The sequence below is a fragment of the Salmo salar genome, chromosome ssa03 (genome assembly GCF_905237065.1).
Source record: "Salmo salar chromosome ssa03, Ssal_v3.1, whole genome shotgun sequence".
Lineage (NCBI taxonomy): Eukaryota > Metazoa > Chordata > Actinopteri > Salmoniformes > Salmonidae > Salmo > Salmo salar.
The window spans coordinates 56,001,737-56,022,677 of record NC_059444.1 but is presented as its reverse complement, the minus strand read 5'-3'; the positions used below and the strand labels follow the sequence as shown (position 1 = coordinate 56,022,677).

Sequence of the window (20,941 nt, the reverse complement as noted above, 5' to 3'; positions counted from 1 at the left end):
CCAGTCCGGAGACTCCGGCCACGCTCCCCAGTCCGGAGACTCCGGCCACGCTCCCCAGTCCGGAGACTCCGGCCACGCTCCCCAGTCCGGAGACTCCGGCGACGCTCCCCAGTCCGGAGACTCCGGCGACGCTCCCCAGTCCGGAGACTCCAGCGACGCTCCCCAGTCCGGAGACTCCAGCGACGCTCCCCAGTCCGGAGACTCCAGCGACGCTCCCCAGTCCGGAGACTCCAGCGACGCTCCCCAGTCCGGAGGCTCCAGCGACGCTCCCCAGTCCGGAGGCTCCAGCGACGCTCCCCAGTCCGGAGTCTTCAGCGGCGGTCCGCAGCCCCGAGTCTTCAGCGGCGGCCCGCAGCCCAGAGTCTTCAGCTGCGGTCGGCAGTTGAGAGCCTCCGGCGCTGATCCACGGTCTGGTTCCTCCGGTGACACAGAAGCGGGGGGATCAGTGGGCGGTGTGGGGGCTACGCCCCGAACCAGAGGGGCCGACATTAATTCTCTGTACAGGCTAGTGATTGTAAAAGCGATTCTGATCCAACCATTAATTCATACATTGTTGTGCCCCTGGCCTGAGAGGATGGAAGTTCAATATGTAGCTAGAAGTAGAAGGTTAATGTTAACTAGCTAACATTGCCTATGAATGGAAGATAGGCTAGGGAGCAAGCATTTTATCCAGGTAGCCTAGGACAAAAAAACATAAAAGCTTGTATTGTAAGACAAAGTTATAGACCGTTTTGTCAACATGAAACAGAGGAGGATGGCATTGGTATTTCTCTACAAGTAGGGTGAGGCAACCTATCATTCTACTTACACACACACACACACATCATAACCTTGACAGCCACAACATATTTACCTTACGTGGATTGGACTACATTGTGTTTGGTATCTTTTAATTGTCACTGTATTAAACTAAGCAGAGGTGATTTGATGATGTCGAAATGTTGAAGTTGAAATGGTGCTGGAATAGTGGAGGCAGCTCCTGTTATCTCTGAATATTTTCTTTGCACACTGTCTTTTTATTGTCTCAGTCTTTAGGCCTAAATATCATGGTGGCGAGGCAAATTGATGAACTGTTTATTGAGCAGACATTGCTATTATCACAACACATAGGTTGTAATATGTAATTTTTCTGGCTTCCCCAGTGATTTTACCCACTCACCGCTACTGCTGGTCAGTCTACAATATGTAATGGAAGGGTCCTAATGTTTTGTACACTCAGTGTACTTCCTTGGTATACGATATCAGGGATATTTTTCCCTGTTCCCAAGAAAGCGAAGGTAATTGATCTAAATGACTATCGCCCCATTGCACTGTCTTCTGTCATCATGAAGTGTTTTGAAAGGCTAGTTAAGGATTATATCATCTCCACCATACCAGACACTCTACACCCACTGCAATTTGTATTCCACCCCAGTAGATCCGATCGACACCGCACTGCACACTGCCATATCCAATCTGGACAAGAGGAATACCTATGTAAGAATGCTATTATTTGACTGCCGCTCAACTTTCAACAACATAGTGCTCTCCAATCTCATCACTAAGCTCGGGGCCATGGGTCTGACTCAATCATCAAGTTTGCACACGACACAACAATGATAGGTCTGATGACCAACAACAACAAGACAGCCTACAGGGAGAAGGTGAGGGCCCTGGCTGAGTGGTTCCAGGAAAATAACCTCTCCCTCAAGGTCAACAAAACGTAGGAGCTGATCGTGGGCTTCAGGTGGCAGCAGAAGGAGCCGCCCCCATCCACATCGACGGGACCTCAGTGGAGAAGGTCAAAAGCTTCAAGTTCCTCGGCATACACATTACTTACAATCTGAAATGTTTCATCCATACAGTGTGTGGTGAAGAAGTTATTAAGTAACGAGTTGGGCATCTCCGGCGCGGCCCACGCTTGGATTGCGTCCTACCTGACAGGTCGCTCCTACCAGGTGGCGTGGCGAGAATCTGTCTCCGCACCATGCGCTCTCACCACTGGTGTCCCCCAGGGCTCTGTTCTAGGCCCTCTCCTATTCTCGCTATACACCAAGTCACTTGGCTCTGTCATATCCTCACATGGTCTCTCCTATCATTGCTATGCAGACGACACACAATTAATCTTCTCCTTTCCCCCTTCTGATAACCAGGCGGCGAATCGCATCTCTGCATGTCTGTCAGACATATCAGTGTGGATGACGGATCACCAGCTCAAGCTGAACCTCGGCAAGACGGAGCTGCTCTTCCTCCCGGGGAAGGACTGCCCGTTCCATGATCTCGCCATCACGGTTGACAACTCCCTTGTGTCCTCCTCCCAGAGTGCTAAGAACCTTGGCGTGATCCTGGACAACACCCTGTCGTTCTTAACTAACATCAAGGCGGTGACCCGATCCTGTAGGTTCATGCTCTACAACATTCGCAGAGTACGACCCTGCCTCACACAGGAAGCGGCGCAGGTCCTAATCCAGGCACTTGTCATCTCCCGTCTGGATTACTGCAACTCGCTGTTGGCTGGGCTCCCTGCCTGTGCCATTAAACCCCTACAACTCATCCAGAACGCCGCAGCCCGTCTGGTGTTCAACCTTCCCAAGTTCTCTCACGTCACCCCGCTCCTCCGCTCTCTCCACTGGCTTCCAGTTGAAGCTCGCATCCGCTACAAGACCATGGTGCTTGCCTACGGAGCTGTGAAGGGAACGGCACCTCCATACCTTCAGGCTCTGATCAGGCCTTACACCCAAACAAGGGCACTGCGTTCATCCACCACTGGCCTGCTGGCCCCCCTACCTCTGAGGAAGCACAGTTCCCGCTCAGCCCAGTCAAAACTGTTCGCTGCTCTGGCACCGCAATGGTGGAACAAGCTCCCTCACGACGCCAGGACAGCGGAGTCAATCACCACCTTCCAGAGACACCTGAAACCCCACCTCTTTAAGGAATACCTAGGATAGGATAAAGTAATCCTTCTAACCCCCCCCTTAAAATATTTAGATGCACTATTGTAAAGTGGTTGTTCCACTGGATATCATAAGGTGAATGCACCATTTTGTAAGTCGCTCTGGATAAGAGCGTCTGCTAAATGACTTAAATGTAATGTAAATGTAAATGTAAGTAACATAATGAAAAAATCCCCATCAAAACCCGTCAGTTTCAGCTAGAGATATCTACGGCATCCAATCGATCTGCTGTGAACGGTGGCAGAGCTAGAGCATTGTTTGTCAGACCAAATTGGTCTTCTCACAAAACAAATCGGTCTTCTCACGAAAAAGTCTGTAGCGTCCCAGCGGTTTGTTATATTAAATCAAATCAAACTTTATTTATCACGTGCCGAATAAAACATGTGCTGACCATACCGGGAAATGCTTACTTACAACACCTTAACCAACAGTGCAGTTCAAGATAGAGTTAACAAAATATTGACCAAATAAACTAAAGTAAAAAATTGTCAAAATAATCACAACAAAGTAACGAGGCTACAGTTGAAGTCGGAAGTTTACATACACTTAGGTTGGAGTCATTAAAACTTGTTTTTCAAACACTTCACAAATTTCTTGTTAACAAACTATAGTTTTGGCAAGTCGGTTAGGACATCTACTTTGTGCATGACACAAGTAATTTTTCCAACAATTGTTTACGGACTGATTATTTCACTACTAATTCACTGTTTCACAATTCCAAGTGGGTGAGAAGTTTGCATCCACTAAATTGACTGTGCCATTAAACAGATTGGAAAATTCCAGAAAATGATGTCATGGCTTTAGAAGCTTCTAATAGACTAATTGACATCATTTGCGTCAATTGGAGGTGTACCTGTGGATGGATTTCAAGGCCTACCTTCAAACTCAAACTGCTTGACATCATGGAAAAATCAAAAGAAATCAGCCAAGACCTCCAAAAAAAATTGTAGACCTTCACAAGTCTGGTTCATCCTTGGGAGCAATTTCCAAACGCCTGAAGGTACCACGTTCATCTGTACAAACAATAGTACGCAAGTATAAACACCATGGGACCACACAGCCGTAATACCTCTCAGGAAGGAGACACGTTCAGTCTCCTAGAGATGAACCTACTTTGGTGCGAAAAGCGCAAATCAATCCCAGAACAACAGCAAAGGACCTTGTGAAGATGCTAGAGGAAACAGGTACAAAAGTATCGATATCCACAGTCAAACGAGTCCTATAATGACATAACCTGAAAGGCCGCTCAGCAAGGAAGAAGCCACTGCTCCAAAACTGCCATAAAAAAGCCAGACTACGGTTTGCAACTGCACATGGGGACAAAGATCGTAATTTTTGGAGAAATGTCCTCTGGTCTGATGAAACAACAATAGAACTATTTTGGCCATAATGACCATCGTTATGTGTGGAGGAAAAAGGTGGAGGCTTGCAAGCAGAAGAACACAATCCCAACTGTGAAACACAGGGGTGGCAGCATTATATTGTGGGGGTGCTTTGCTGCAAGAGGGACTAGTGCACTTCATAAAATAGATGGCATCATGAGGCAGGAAAATTATGTGGATATATTGAAGCAACCTCTCAAGAAATCAGTCAGGAAGTTAAAGATTGGTTGCAAATGGCTCTTCCAAAAGAACAATGACCCCAAGCATACTTCCAAAGTTGTGGCAAAATGGCTTAACCTCTCTTGGGCACGGGACACACTATTCAACAGCCAGTGAAAAATCAGAGCGCCAAATTCAAAACAACAAAAATCATAATTCAAAGTTCTCAAACATGTGACTATTTTATACCATTTTAAAGGTACACTTCTCCTTAATGTAACCACAGTGTCCGATTTCAAGAAGGCTTTACGGCGAAATCATAAAGTTAGATTATGTTAGGACAGGTACAACACAAGAAAGACCACACTGTCATTTTCAAAGCAGGGGTCCAAGCAGGGGTCACAAATACCAGAAATTCAGCTAAAATTAAGCACTAACCTTTGACGATCTTATTCAGATGACACTCCTAGGACTCAATGTTAGACAATACATGTATGTTTTGTTCGATAAACCTCATATTTATATCAAAAAACAGCATTTTACATTGGCGCGTGATGTAAAGAAAGTATTTTGCCTCCAATACTGTCGGTGAATCAGCACAACAATTTCCAAAAATACTCATCATAACCGTTGATAAAATATTAAACTGTTATTCAAAGAATTATAGATAACCATCTCCTTTATGCAACCGCTGTGACAGATTTCAAAAAAGCTTCACGGGGAAAGCACACTTTGCAATAATCTGAGTACGGCACTCAGAAACATACACCAGGCAATACAGATACCCGCCATTTTGGAGTCATCTAAAATCATAAATAGCATTATAAATATTCACTTACCTTTGATCTTCATCAGAAGGCACTTCCAGGAATCCCAGGTCCAAAATAAATGTTGTTTTGTTCGATAAAGTCCATAATTTATATCCAAATACCTCCTTGTTGTTTGCGCATTCAGTAAACTACTCCAAATATAGGAAGCGCACCCAAAATTTCACGACGAAAAGATATATTTTCGTTCGTTGAAACATGTCAAACGTTGTATAGCATCAATCTTTAGGGTCTTTTTAAAATTAAACTTCAATAATATTCCAATCGGACGATTCCAATGTCTTGTGTTTTGGAACACAGCTACCTCATCACGTGAATGCGCGCCACAAAACTCATGTCATTTTCTGAGTCACCAACTTCCCGGCCTTCTTGTTCGCTCTCTGTTCACTGCAAAAGCCTGAAACTAGGTTCTAAAGACTGTTGACATCTAGTGGAAGCCTTAGGAAGTGCAAAATGAACCCTAAGTCACTGTGTGTTAGATATGCAATGACTTGAAAAGACTACAAGCACCAGATTTCCCACTTCCTGGTTGGATTTTTCTCAGGTTTTTGCCTGCCATATGAGTTCTGTTATACTCACAGACATAATTCAAACAGTTTTAGAAACTTCAGAGTGTTTTCTATCCAAATCTACTAATAATATGCAAATATTTAATATGCATATTCTAGTTCCTGGGCCCGAGTAGTAGGCCGTTTAATTTGGGTACCTTTTTCATCCGGCCGTGAAAATACTGCCCCCTACCCTAGTGAACTTAAGGACAAGAAAGTCAAAGTATTGGAGTGACAGTCACAAAGCCCTGACCTCAATCCTGTAGAAGATTTGTGGGCAGAACTGAAAAAGCGTGTGCGAGCAAGGAGGCCTAGAAACCTGACTCAGTTACACCAGCTAGGTCAGGAGGAATGGGCCAAAATTCACCCAACTTATTGTCGGAAGCTTGTGGAAGGCTACCCGAAATGTTTGACCAAAGTTAAACAATTTAAAGGCAATGCTAACAAATACTAATTAAGTGTATGTAAACGTCTGACCCACTGGGAATGTGATGAAAGAAATAAAAGCTGAAATAAATCATTCTTTCTACTATTATTCTGATGTTTCACATTCTTAAAAGAAAGTGCTGATCCTAACTGACCTAAGACAAGGAATTTTTACTAGGATTAAATGTCAGGAATTGTGAAAAACTGAGTTTAAATGTATTTGGCTAAGGTGTACAGTATGTCAACTTCCGACTTCAACTGTATATACAGGGGGTACCGGTACCGAGTCAACGTGTGGGGGTACAGGTTAGTCGAGGTAATTTGTTGATGTAGGTAGGGGTAAAGTGACTATGCATAGATAATAAAGAGCGAGTGGCAGCAGTGTAAAAACAAATGAGGGGGGTTGTCAATGTAAACAGTCCACGCGGCCATTTTATTATTTGCTCAGCAGTCTTATGGCTTGTGGGTAGAAGCTGTTAAGGAGCCTTTTGGTCCTAGACTTGGAGCTCAAGTACAGTACCGCTTGCCGTGCAGTAGCAGAGATAACAGTCTATGACTTGGGTGTCTGAAGTCTTTGACAATTTTTTGGGGCTTTCCTCTGACACCGCCTAGTATATAGGTCCTGGATAGCAGGAAGCTTGGCCCCAGTGATGTACTTGGCCGTACGTACTACCCTCTGTAGCGCGTTACGGTCAGATGCAGAGCAGTTGCCATACCAGGAGGTGATGCAACCGGTCAGGATGCTCTCTGTGGTGCAGCTGTAGAACTGTTTTAGAGTCCGGGGACCCATGTCAAATATTTTCAGTCTCCTGATGGGGAAAATGACCACTCTATTGAAAGGGGAGACTTACACAATATGATGATGTTCTCCGTTTTGCTCTACGACCCCCAAGTGTCACAGGACTTGTCTGATGTCGGTACCATCAATGTGCCAAGTTCTGTTTGTAGCGTCCAAACCGTTTGGGCTACAAACTAATGTGACCACACTGTGGAAAAGGGAGATTCTCGATTTGCTCTAAACTCCCCATAGATGTCACAGGACTCATCTGAAGGTAACCAGTGATGGTAAAAAAAAAACAATTGGAAGTATGGAGGGAGTTTTGTGCCTACCCCCAAAAAAACAAACAAATATTTCCTGAGAGTTGTTTTTTTTTGTCTCATTAATCTACACACAATTCCCCATAACAACAAAGCAAAAACAGGTTTTGAGAAATGTTTGAAAATGTATTACAAATTTAAAACTGAAATATCACATTTACATAAGTATTAGGACCCTTTACTCAGTACATTGTCGAAGCACCTTTGGCACCAATTACAGCCTCGAGTCTTCATGGGTATGACACTACAGGCTTGGCACACCTGTGTTTGGAGAGTTTCTCCCATTTTTCTCTGCAGATCCTCTCAAGCTCTGTCGAGTTGGATGGGTAGCGTCGCTGCACAGCTATTTTCAGGTCTCTCCAGAGATGTTTCAATCGGTTCAAGTCCAGGCTCTGGCCAGGCAATTCAAGAACATCCAGAGACTTGTCCTGAAGCTACTCCTGTTTGTCTTGGCTGTGTGGTTAGGGTCGTTGTCCTGTTGGAAGGTGAACCATCGGCCCAGTCCGAGGTCATGAGCTCTCTGGAGCAAGTTTTCATCAAGGATGTCTCTGTACTTTGCTCCGTTCATCTTTCCCTCAATCCTGACTAGTCTCCCAGTCCCTGCCGCTGAAAAAAATCCACACAATATGAAGCTGCCACCCCCCTGCTTCACCGTAGGGATGGTACCAGGTTTCCTCCAGAAGTGACTCTTGGCATTCAGGCCAAAGAGTTCAAACTCGGTTTCAACAGATCAGATCATCTTGTATCTCATGGTCTTACTCCTTTAGGTGCCTTTTGGCAAACTCCAAGTGGGCTGTTGTGCCTTTTACTGGGGAGTGGCTTCTGTCTGGCCACTCTACCATAAAGGCCTGATTGGTGGAGTGTTGCAGAGATGGTTGTCCCATCTCCACAGAGGAACTCTGGAGCTCTGTCAGAGTGACATTTGAGTTCTCTGTCACCTTCATGACCAAGGGCTTTCTCCCCAGATTGCTCAGTTTGGCCGGGCGGCCAGCCCTCGGAAAAGTCTCGGAATTTCTGTTTTTATTTTTAATTTGCAAAAATGCCTAAAAACTTGTTTTCACTTTGTCATTGTGGGGTGTTTTTGTAGATCAATGACGATTGAAAAAAAAATCCATTTTAGAATAAGGACTAATGTAACAAAATATGGAAAAAGCCAAGGGCTCTGAATACTTTCCGAATGCGCTCTATCAAATAACCTGACAATGATCCACATGATATGGGTAGAATGGAGGCCTTTCCCAGTCATGAAATACGAAGCTAGGTCCCTCTTGGTTCTCATTGGCGAAGACTGAACTAAAGTAAGGGGTCATGTCAGTCTCTCCTATACCACTTTGCCCAACATGTTATACCCCAGAGGTTGTAAAAACACAATTTGTAAGGTGTTAGAACTTGTATTATTATTATTATAGGGCTGTGAAACCCAGAGCTCAATGTCTTCAGACTGAGCATTTGTCACTGGAAATTGCTTTTGACACTGAACATAGCTGAGGATTAGGGTATTTCATTCATTTCAGTCTCTCTATTCTGCCCTGGAAATGCGTTCCCATGCAAACTAGACAGATAGCTAACAACTAAGTCTAAAATAAAACTCCTAAGGCTAACTTTTCTTGAATGAAAATATTGAAAACGTTTAAATACGGTCTCAGAAACACCTTAGCAGCCCCGTGCTTGACAATTTTTAGTTCTACTTTCCTAACCCTTTTGTCAGTACTGGGAAAGGTTTTGACCACAAGCTGACTGGCCAGTCATTTCTGAGCGCCTTACTGTCTTTCAATAAGACATCTCCCACTTTTACATTTGGCTTTTCTGCGTCTCTGCAGCGTTGTCAGGTACTCCTATCTCCACCTTTTCCAAAAGGTGTCAGCGAGACACTGGACTTGCTTCCACTGTTTTCCATGAAGGTCGTTCATGCTGAAGCATCCAGAAGGGACTGAGGAAGTGCTGGTCTTTTGTGTCAGTAACATTGAGGGTGTGAGAATGGCAGGCATGTCAGGGTCGGTTGACACTGACACTAGGGGTCTCGCATTGATTATTGCCTTAAATTCAGACATAATAGCGCTCAAGACCTGATGTGTGAGACGAGTGTTGCCTGTCTGAAACTGCATAGCATTTAGGATACGTCTGGCAACCCCAATGATACTCTCCCAAGAACCACCCATATGAGACGAGTGTGGGGGATTAAATATCCAAGTACATCCCTTGTCTGAGAGGTATTTAGTCAGTTCTGAGTCATTTGTTTAGATTTCCAGTTCCCCACAGGTACCTATAAAGTTTGAACCTCGATCAGAGCGTAGCACTTTTGCTGGACCATGGATAGAGAAAAAACACCTCAGCGCGTTGATGAAGCTGGATGTGGACATGGATTCGATGAGCTCAATATGTCCATGCTCTAGTAGACATACATGTAAAAAGTACCGCCCAGCTCTTGGAATCTGCACTACCACCTCTTATATTATTTTTATTTCACCTTTTTTTTTAACCAGGTAGGCCAGTTGAGAACAAGTTCTCATTTACAACTGCGACCTTGCCTGACCTCTAGTGCAACGAGTTATGACATTCCATTGTCCAAACACATCAAGTCCAACGCTGGTGAATGGTGGTTCAGATTTGAGTCTATCTGCTGGCAAGTCAGCCATCTTTTGGTCAAGGAACCTCCTTCTAACGTTGCGGCAGGTAAAACACTTGTGGATGATACCAAAGACAAGACGTTTGCTCCCAATAATCCAGAAGCCTGCTGCTCGAATAGCTCCATCTGAAAAATGATGGCCCTGGTGAGCCACTTGCTCATGATAATGTCTTACCAGCAAAGTGGTGACATGATGTGTCCGTGGGATGATGAGAGGATGTTTTAGTCTTGTGACATGTCGGCAGAGGACAAGCGGCCTCCCACCCTCAGCAACACATCCTCATCAATCACTGGGTTCAGCTTTTTGAGTGTACTTTGTTTTGGGAAATCTTTTCCTTTTTCAAGGCATTTGAAATCCTCTTTGAAGGCTTCATGTTGCACATAGTGAAAGATTGCTGTTGTGGCTTGTGACAACTCACTTGTACTGCATGGTTTATTACAGTCATGTCAGCCTCTGCTGTTGGTGTTGTCCGCACCGTCATGGAAGGATCTGGCAACATGAATGAGTTGTGCAGTGGTTCGATTGAGAGCTTTCCAGCTTGAGAACCTCTCAAAGCGATGAGAGCCAAGTTGAGCTCCAGTAACTTTAGTGGCGAAGGCTGTGACATCTGGTCGAATCTCTGCATCTGCGGGAGGCTCTACAAGGTCAAAATTGATGGTCTCAGGCTCACTTGAGTTTGCTTGGGTCAGGAAAGGTGGAAATGAGAACCAACTGGTGTGCTTTAAGAGCGCAGCTAGTATGGGCCTGGTTGCATGGTCTGCTGGATTGCTGTCAGTGTTTACATAACAACACTGATCTGGATGGGTAGACTTCCTGATGTGAGTTACCCTATTGGCAACATACACATAGAATCTTTTGGTGACATTGTGGATGTAACCGAGAACTATCTTACTGTCTGTGTTACGTCAATGTCCATTTCGTCTCTGATCATTTCATACATCTCAACAGCTAGTTCTTGGCGTGGGATAGTGTGGGCCAATCGAGGGGACAATTTTGATATTCCCATGACATTCACTGTGGTCAGAAGAGTTCTCTGATTAACCTCACTAGGGTACGAGGGATGCTAGCGTCCCACCTGGCCAACATCCAGTTAAATTGCAGAGCGCCATGTTCAAAAACAGAAATATTATAAAAATTCATTAAACATACAAGTGTTATACATAGGTTTAAAGATTAACTTCTTGTTAATCCAACCACGGGGTCACATTTCAAAAAGGCTTTACGGCGAAAGCATACCATGCGATTATCTGAGAACAGCGCCCAGCGGACAAATCATTACAAACAGTAACCAGTCAAGTAGAAGAGTTACACAAGTCAGAAATAGAGATAAAATGAATCACTTATCTTTGATGATCTTCATATGGTTGCACTCAGAAGACATTCATTTACTCAATAAATGTTTGTTTTGTTTGATAAAGTCTCTCTTTATATCCAAAAACCTCGTTTTGTTTGCGCATTTTGTTCAGTAATCCACAGGCTCAAACGCCGTCAAAACAGGCAGACGAAAAATCCAAATAGTATCCATAAAGTTCGTAGAAACATGTCAAACGATGTTTATAATCAATCCTAAGGTTGTTTTTAGCCTAAATAATCAATAATATTTCAACCGGACAATAACGTCATCAATATAAACGGTAAACAAGAAAGGCGCGCACCTGGTCTCGCGCATGAAAAATCTCTAGGCCACTGTAGTGTCCACTCATTCAGAGTGCACTTACTCCCTCATTTTTCAGAATACAAGCCTGAAACAATTTCTAAAGTCTGTTGACATCTAGTGGAAGGCACAGGAAGTGCAATTTGAGTCCTAAGTCAATGGATACTGTAAAGGCATTCAATAGAAAACTACAAAAATAAAATAAATCCTACTTCCTGGATGGATTTTTCTCTGGTTTTCGCCTGCCAAATAAGTTCTGTTATTCTCACAGACATTAGTTTAACATTTTTGGAAACTTTAGTGTTTTCTATCCAAATCTACCAATTATATGCAGATCCTAGCTTCTGGGCCTGAGTAGCATGCAGTTTTCTTTGGGCATGCTTTTCATCAGGAGGTGAAAATAGTGCCCCCAACCCAAGAGAAGTTAAGGCTTTACCTTGCATTGTTATTGGAGTCACGAACCCAAGGGGTCATAAAGACTATTCACTGTGGACAGGATGCCTCTCTGCGTAAAAGGCTTCTCATTGTAGGACACCTGGAATGTGAAGCTGTCTGTTTCCAGGTTCCAGGAAAGTCCCAGGCTCCGTTGAAAGGGGAGAGGATCCACTCCGAGGTCCAGGTCTTTTAAGTCTTTAGTATGGTCCTTCATGGGGAAGTCTTCCATAACTATTTTGCTATTGGATGCAATCTTGTGTAGTTTCATGTTGGACTCCGCTAACATTGCTTGTGTTTTTCTTAGAATGTTGATAGCTTCTTCTATAGTAGCTTCCGGGTTTGGAGCGAGTAGTCGCACTTCGCTTCGCTCCGCAGGTAATATTACATTTCATTACATTACAACGGTTTGATTTGTTTGATCTGAGCAATTTTTTGTTAGCTAGCTACATAGCCGTCTTTGTATCAAAGATAATTGTGTAGTTTAGAGTAATTATCGAGGTTAGCTAGCCAGCTATTTTCGTCCTCCTAACGTAGTCAACACTGCTAGCTAGCCAACTAGCCAACTTCTACCGACTAGCAGCACTGTAGAAACTATTACATTACAACGGAACGACATGATTAGTGTAGTGTTAGCTAGCTACATAGTTGTCTTTGCTATCTTTGTATCTAAGATAATTGTGTAGTTTAGAGTAATTATCGAGGTTAGCTAGCCAGCCGCGATGCGACGCTGTTGTCCAGACTCCAGACTTAGTCAACACACCCAGTCATCATCAAACCCACTGCTAGCTAGCCAACCTTTACCGACTAGCAGCACTGTAGAAACTAATACATTACAACGGAACGATTTGACTAGTGCAGTGTTAGCTAGCTTCATAGTTGTCTTTGTCATAGTTTGATAATTGTGTAGTTTAGAGTAATTATCGAGGTTAGCTAGCCAGCTATTTTCGTCCACCGCGACGGCATTTTTCCAAACCTAGCCAACTATTACCGACGAGCAGCATTGTAGAAACGAATTACATTACAAAGGAACGTCTTCATTAGTGCTATGTTAGCTAGCTACATAGTTGCTTTTGTATCATGATAAGGTGTAGTACTGAAACTATCGAGGTTACCTAGCCAGCTACACGTTCAAACAAAGTCAACAACGCAGCCACTGCTAGCTAGCCTACTTCACCAGCCAGCAGTACTGTATCATTTTCGTCATTTTAGTCAATAAGATTTTTGCAACGTAAGCTTAACTTTCTGAACATTCGAGACGTGTAGTCCACTTGTCATTCCAATCTCCTTTGCATTAGCGTAGCCTCTTCTGTAGCCTGTCAACTATGTGTCTGTCTATCCCTGTTCTCTCCCCTCTGCACAGGCCATACAAACGCTTCACACCGCGTGGCCGCTGCCAATCTGACCTAGTGGTCCCAGCGCTCACGACCCACGTGGAGTTCCAGGTCTCCGGCAGCCTCTGGAACTGCCGGTCTGCGGCCAACAAGGCAGAGTTCATCTCAGCCTATGCTACCCTCCAGTCCCTCGACTTCTTGGCGCTGACGGAAACATGGATTACCACAGATAACACTGCTACTCCTACTGCTCTCTCCTCGTCTGCCCACGTGTTCTCGCATACCCCGAGAGCATCTGGCCAGCGGGGTGGTGGCACTGGAATCCTCATCTCTCCCAAGTGGACATTCTCTCTTTCTCCCCTGACCCATCTGTCTATCTCCTCTTTTGAATTCCATGCTGTCACAGTTACCAGCCCTTTCAAGCTTAACATCCTTATCATTTATCGCCCTCCAGGTTCCCTTGGAGAGTTCATCAATGAGCTTGACGCCTTGATAAGTTCCTTTCCTGAGGATGGCTCACCTCTCACAGTTCTGGGTGACTTTAACCTCCCCACGTCTACCTTTGACTCATTTCTCTCTGCCTCCTTCTTTCCACTCCTCTCCTCTTTTGACCTCACCCTCTCACCTTCCCCCCCTACTCACAAGGCTTGACCTCATCTTTACTAGATGCTGTTCTTCCACTAATCTCATTGCAACTCCCCTCCAAGTCTCTGACCACTACCTTGTATCCTTTTCCCTCTCACTCTCATCCAACACTTCTCACTCTGCCCCTACTCGGATGGTATTGCGCCGTCCCAACCTTCGCTCTCTCTCTCCCGCTACTCTCTCCTCTTCCATCCTATCATCTCTTCCCTCTGCTCAAACCTTCTCCAACCTATCTCCTGATTCTGCCTCCTCAACCCTCCTCTCCTCCCTTTCTGCATCCTTTGATTCTCTATGTCCCCTATCCTCCAGGCCGGCTCGGTCCTCCCCTCCTGCTCCGTGGCTCGACGACTCATTGCGAGCTCACGGAACAGGGCTCCGGGCAGCCGAGCGGAAATGGAGGAAAACTCGCCTCCCTGCGGACCTGGCATCCTTTCACTCCCTCCTCTCTACATTTTCCTCTTCTGTCTCTGCTGCTAAAGCCACTTTCTACCACTCTAAATTCCAAGCATCTGCCTCTAACCCTAGGAAGCTCTTTGCCACCTTCTCCTCCCTCCTGAATCCTCCTCCCCCTCCCCCTCCCTTCTCCCTCTCTGCGGATGACTTCGTCAACCATTTTGAAAAGAAGGTCGACAACATTCGATCCTCGTTTGCTAAGTCAAACGACACCGCTGGTCCTGCTCACGCTGCCCTACCCTGTGCTTTGACCTCTTTCTCCCCTCTCTCTCCAGATGAAATCTCGCGTCTTGTGACGGCCGGCCGCCCAACAACCTGCCCGCTTGACCCTATCCCCTCCTCTCTTCTCCAGACCATTTCCGGAGACCTTCTCCCTTACCTCACCTCGCTCATCAACTCATCCTTGACCGCTGGCTACGTCCCTTCCGTCTTCAAGAGAGTGAGAGTTGCACCCCTTCTGAAAAAACCTACACTCGATCCCTCCGATGTCAACAACTACAGACCAGTATCCCTTCTTTCTTTTCTCTCCAAAACTCTTGAACGTGCCGTCCTTGGCCAGCTCTCCTGCTATCTCTCTCAGAATGACCTTCTTGATCCAAATCAGTCAGGTTTCAAGACTGGTCATTCAACTGAGACTGCTCTTCTCTGTGTCACAGAGGCTCTCCGCACTGCTAAAGCTAACTCTCTCTCCTCTGCTCTCATCCTTCTAGACCTATCTGCTGCCTTTGATACTGTGAACCATCAGATCCTCCTCTCCACCCTCCCCACGTTGGGCATCTCCGGCGCGGCCCACACTTGGATTGCGTCCTACCTGACAGGTCGCTCCTACCAGGTGGCGTGGCGACAATCTGTCTCCGCACCACGTGCTCTCACCACTGGTGTCCCCCAGGGCTCTGTTCTAGGCCCTCTCCTATTCTCGCTATACACCAAGTAACTTGGCTCTGTCATATCCTCACATGGTCTCTCCTATCATTGCTATGCAGACGACACACAATTAATCTTCTCCTTTCCCCCTTCTGATAACCAGGTGGCGAATCGCATCTCTGCATGTCTGGCAGACATATCAGTGTGGATGACGGATCACCACCTCAAGCTGAACCTCGGCAAGACGGAGCTGCTCTTCCTCCCGGGGAAGGACTGCCCATTCCATGATCTCGCCATCAGGGTTGACAACTCCCTTGTGTCCTCCTCCCAGAGTGCTAAGAACCTTGGTGTGACCCTGGACAACACCCTGTCGTTCTCCACTAACATCAAGGCGGTGACCCGATCCTGTAGGTTCATGCTCTACAACATTCGCAGAGTACGACCCTGCCTCACACAGGAAGCGGCACAGGTCCTAATCCAGGCACTTGTCATCTCCCGTCTGGATTACTGCAACTCGCTGTTGGCTGGGCTCCCTGCCTGTGCCATTAAACCCCTACAACTCATCCAGAACGCCGCAGCCCATCTGGTGTTCAACCTTCCCAAGTTCTCTCACGTCACCCCGCTCCTCCGCTCTCTCCACTGGCTTCCAGTTGAAGCTCACATCCGCTACAAGACCATGGTGCTTGCCTACGGAGCTGTGAGGCGAACGGCACCTCCGTACCTTCAGGCTATGATCAGGCCCTACACCCAAACAAGGGCACTGCGTTCATCCACCTCTGGCCTGCTCGCCTCCCTACCTCTGAGGAAGCACAGTTCCCGCTCAGCCCAGTCAAAACTGTTCGCTGCTCTGGCACCGCAATGGTGGAACAAGCTCCCTCACGACGCCAGGTCTGCGGAGTCAATCACCACCTTCCGGAGACACCTGAAACCCCACCTCTTTAAGGAATACCTAGGATAGGATAAAGTAATCCTTCTAACCCCCCCCTTAAAAGATTTAGATGGACTATTGTAAAGTGGTTGTTCCACTGGATATCATAAGGTGAATGCACCAATTTGTAAGTCGCTCAGGATAACAGCGTCTGCTAAATGACGTAAATGTAAATGTAAATGTATGTCAGCCCATCATTGATGTAAAAGTTCCTCACTACATATTGCTTGGGTTTTGACCCATGTTCCTTCTCACCCAGTAGAGCTACTCATCACATGCAGTAGATGGCTGGTGAGGGGCTGTTCCCAAATACATGCACTTTCATCCTGTACTCAGTTATGTTTCTATCTGGGTTGTTGTCTTCATACCAGAGAAACCTTAAGTAACCTCTGTGATCCTCACGTACTCCAAAACAGTAAAACAGTTGTTGCATATCTGCCGTTAGCGCAATGCAATGCTTGCGGAAGCGCATTAGGACGCCCAAGAGTGTATTGTTTAAGTCTGGATCACTGAGCAGAACGTTGTTAAGTGACACTCCTTGACACTTAGCACTGGAGTCAAACACCACTCTTACATGTTCAGGTTATTGTAGATGGTAAACTCCAAGTATGTGCAGATACCAGCGTTCTTTGTCTCCCTCTAGTGGCGGAGATTTGATTTGGTCGTTTTCCAGCATCTTTTGCATGAAGAATAAAATGACGTTTCATGTCAGGCTTTTGGTCTAAAGTCCTGCGAAGTGATTTGAGACGGTTCATGGCCTGCATGGCCTATTGTCTGGCATCATGTCACAGTCTATCAGAGTAGGGAGAGTGAGCTGCATGTGTCCGTCTATAGACTCCACCATGAAGTTCTCCTGTCTGAAGTCTCTGTTACCCCAGAACAGGTCTTCATGGTGTACGGAGTAGAGCTGTCATTGATTTTGAAGAGATTCAAAAACTCTGTCTTGGCCAGAGATTTGTTGCTCTGTTCATCAAGCACTACATACATTTTGACAACATTCTCTCATTTCCCAGCTGGATAAGCTTTGACTAGGAATATTTTTGACTAAAATATATTTTGATTAGTTTAACACTTTATTGTTTACTACGTGATTCTATATGTGTTATTTCAATGTTTTGATGTCTTCACTATTATTCTACAATGTAGAAAATATTAAAAATGAAGAAACACCCTTATTAAAGAATAAATAAAGAAAATTGTAGTTTAAGAATAAATATATAAAGACAATTGTGTAATGTAGTCTCCACGAACTATGAAATGCGTTATGAAGAAAATTGTGTAGTCCTACGGTTGCCAACACGAAAAAAATGGGTCTTTCTGACTCCAAATACACCAGTATTCTAAAGAATTAAGAGAAAACAAGCATAGAAAACAGTATAGGCATTAATACAAATAAAAAAAACAATCTAAAGCTTCTATTATAATATAATTATTTTGGTGATAACCTGGTTGATTAACAATGTTTGGTTATCACGTTTTTTTAATTATAGAAATATATATGGGACATAAAAAAGGCAGTTGCTCATCAAGCATTGCTCAAATAACTTTCAATAGATTGTTCCAAAGTTTGACCCCGAAAAAGTTTGTTCCTAATGAATGAAGTTGTACAAAAATGTGTGTATTTCCCTACGTATTAAGTAGCACAAAATGTGTATCTTTTCACACAAATTAAGCCACACAAAAACGCACAAAAATGCTTGAAATATGCAAAATACTTTTCGTACATATTTGCACGAATTGAGTGTGAGATTGTGTTGCAACACAACAAACCAATGTGCCAACGTGTTTTACACCATTGGTTGAAACAATGCAAATATTAACAACCACTGTATATCTTCAAAATGTAGATAAAACTAGAATTGTGATTTCATGGATCATCCTTCCTTGCATCTATAGTTCTGTGACAGTGGTTATTTGTTTCAACACCATCTCTCAGCTATTTACAAAATAGTGGTTGAGTGTGCTTTGGTTTTGTTTCAATGTCAGAGTTCCCCTTTAGAAAGTCGGTCTATAAAAAAATTAATGCATGAATGCAGGCATGCATGAATGCATGAATTAATTATATAAGTGAATGAAAACAATATGAGATTAGTTGTATGTATTTTATATTTAATTGTATTATAAATAAAACACGAATAAATAAATGCATAGTGTACACATAAATATCAGTCTACCAATATAAATAAATAAATAAATCAGTCATTCAGTCAATATAGCAGCCGGCCAGTCAGTCAGTCAGTATATATATGAGCCATCAATCTGTTAGCCAGCCTGAGGAATATGTCAGTCTCCAATGATGATTCTGTGGTTCTCCTCACAGCTTGACTCTGCTGTCAATGAATTTCTTGAACTGCACCAAGTTTTCGCGAATCTCCTTTCGCACAATCTCCCATGCGCATGCGCTGTGTTCCTGGAGAGCGTACAAGATATACATGTTATTTCAGTCAACTCAACCACTGCAGGTGTTGTTGCTCCAACGCATCCATCGACATAAAAACGGCACTTGGCAATTCCAAGTTTCATATGTGAGTTGTGGCATTGAAATGAGTCTCATTTCTGGTGATCTAGAACTTTTGCTCAGATTAATTTAGCCTCTATTTGAGGACACTTGAAATTGGACCCACCTTCTCTTTCAAGACGGTGTTCAGCTTGTTGAAGTATGTTTTCAGAGTAACCGACCATCCATCTCCAGAGGATTCCCAAACACCACCTACGACCTATGAGACGGTTATGAAAATATTAGAAACATATTTGGTGTGTTTGAAGTGTTTAAATTATTGAAATACCAATGCCCACGATTGTCTGCCCCCAAAATACACTGAGTGTACACCACATTAGGAACACCTTCCTAACATTGAGTTGAGCACACCGTTTTACCCTCAGAACAGCCTAAATTCGTCAGGGCATGTGTTCCACAGCGATACTGGCCCATGTTGACTCCAATACTTCCCACAGATGTGTCATGTTGGCTGGATGTCCTTTGGGTGGTGGACCATTCTTCATACAGAAGGGAAACTGTTGAGCATGAGAAATCCAGCGGCGTTGCAGTTCTTGACACATTCAAACTGGTGCGCCTGGCACCTACTACCATACTCCCGTGAAAGACATATTTTGTCTTGCCCATTCACCCTCTGAATGGCACACATACACAATCCATGTCTCAATTGTCTCAAGGCTTAAAAATCCTTGTTTAACCTGTCTCCGCCCCTTCCTCCACACCAATAGAAGTGGGTCTAACAAGTGAGGGATCATTGCTTTCACCTGGATTCAGCTGGCCAGTCTATGTCATGGAAAGAGCAGGTCTTGCTAATGTTGGGTACGCCCAGCGTATAACATATAGACTACACAAGAGGGATCATACTTACACATAACTCTAAGTTTTGAACTTGACGATATATGACGTTTTGGAACATGTTAAGTTCTGTTTTGTTCCACGTGACAGACGTCAGACTGTTGTTGTATAATTGTTCCACATATCGCATAGCCTCCAATGCAACCACATAGACGTCCTCACCCTGGATAAAATAAAACAGGGTTTTAGGCATTGGGTGTCTAAATAAGTGGTTTTAAACTCCCAATTACCCATACTGTATTTAAATTATACTGTACTTAGGCTATCAAAATGCTGAAGTGTTTCCTACCTCTGTGTTCTTGTAAAGATCCTCTGGAAACATTTGTTCGACGTTTTCTTCTGCACACATAAGTGGAAAGAGTCCACCCTGAAATAGAATTCATATCAATATCAAGAAGTAAACTATTTTGTGATAGTAACCTTAAATTAAACATTGTGGTACAGAAAGTGAAAGCATTGCTTAAAAATATATGCTATAATGCAAAATAGAAATCTGAATATTATTGCGAATTTTGCTCATCAATTTGTGCACACCAAATAGCGGACTGGTGCAGTTTAAATTCCTCACCATATCTGAGAGCAGGCCTATGCTCACATCGTTCAGCTTCCCCAACCTAAACTGCGTCCACCTGCAAGGTTTTGATGCTGCTGTGCCTTGGCAGAACAGAGTCAGGCAAATGCTCAACCATTTCAATACAGCCATGTTTCTTTTATAAGAACTTGAATGGAACAGCTATTATAAATGATTAACGACCGATTATCTTAATCTTGATTGATATGATACCTAGATTGTTGAAGATGCCCATTTTATATGACACAAGTATCGCTACGTAAAGGTATCAAAATCCCTTTGTGGTGAAGAAGGGTTTCATGGTTCAGACTTTCGCTTCCCTTTATAAGCCCCAATTTTCAGGGGGTTTATTCTTAATTTTTCTGTTGTAAAACTAATCAGAAAATGTTTGCCTATCAAGTCAACAGTTTTCATATGAAGAGAATTGCATTGAGCAATGCATTTCATGCTAACATATTCAGCAGGTGTTAAAATGTTGCCCATATTGAATATTAAATACTAAGAAAACCATGGCTGATTTGTTATTTCTATAATACAATGGTACATGGATCTCTCCTATGAAACGAGGGCCATGTTCAATATAAATTAACTGTAGTTTTGGACATTGCACACCACATTTTTCAGATTCTGTGTGAAACGTTTTTTTGATAGGAGTAGCACGGAGATCCATTTTTGCTCACACACGTTTAGTCTGTTGTCGACTCTCTT

At 44.1% G+C, this 20,941-nt stretch overlaps 1 protein-coding gene across 1 annotated transcript; it reads right to left on the bottom strand.

The window, feature by feature from the left end:
* Positions 1-18,534: 18,534 nt before the first annotated feature.
* On the bottom strand, positions 18,535-20,410 carry LOC123741673 (interferon a3-like). The gene is made up of 5 exons (XM_045714976.1): positions 20,231-20,410; positions 19,952-20,029; positions 19,676-19,825; positions 18,935-19,027; positions 18,535-18,720 (listed from the first exon to the last, which is right to left on the bottom strand). The coding sequence occupies exons 1-5, from the start codon at positions 20,363-20,365 to the stop codon at positions 18,625-18,627; spliced, it is 552 nt and encodes a 183-aa protein (XP_045570932.1). The 5' UTR covers positions 20,366-20,410; the 3' UTR covers positions 18,535-18,624.
* Positions 20,411-20,941: the final 531 nt, after the last annotated feature.

Excerpts from the sequence above, each read along its gene's own strand:
- LOC123741673 (XM_045714976.1), bottom strand. The coding sequence starts at position 20,365 with ATGGCTGTATTGAAATGGTTGAGCATTTGCCTGACTCTGTTCTGCCAA. Across the intron at positions 20,030-20,230 it reads TAGGCCTGCTCTCAGATATG|GGTGGACTCTTTCCACTTAT; the intron begins GTGAGGAATTTA and ends ATTCTATTTCAG. Across the intron at positions 19,826-19,951 it reads ATCTTTACAAGAACACAGAG|GGTGAGGACGTCTATGTGGT; the intron begins GTAGGAAACACT and ends TATTTTATCCAG.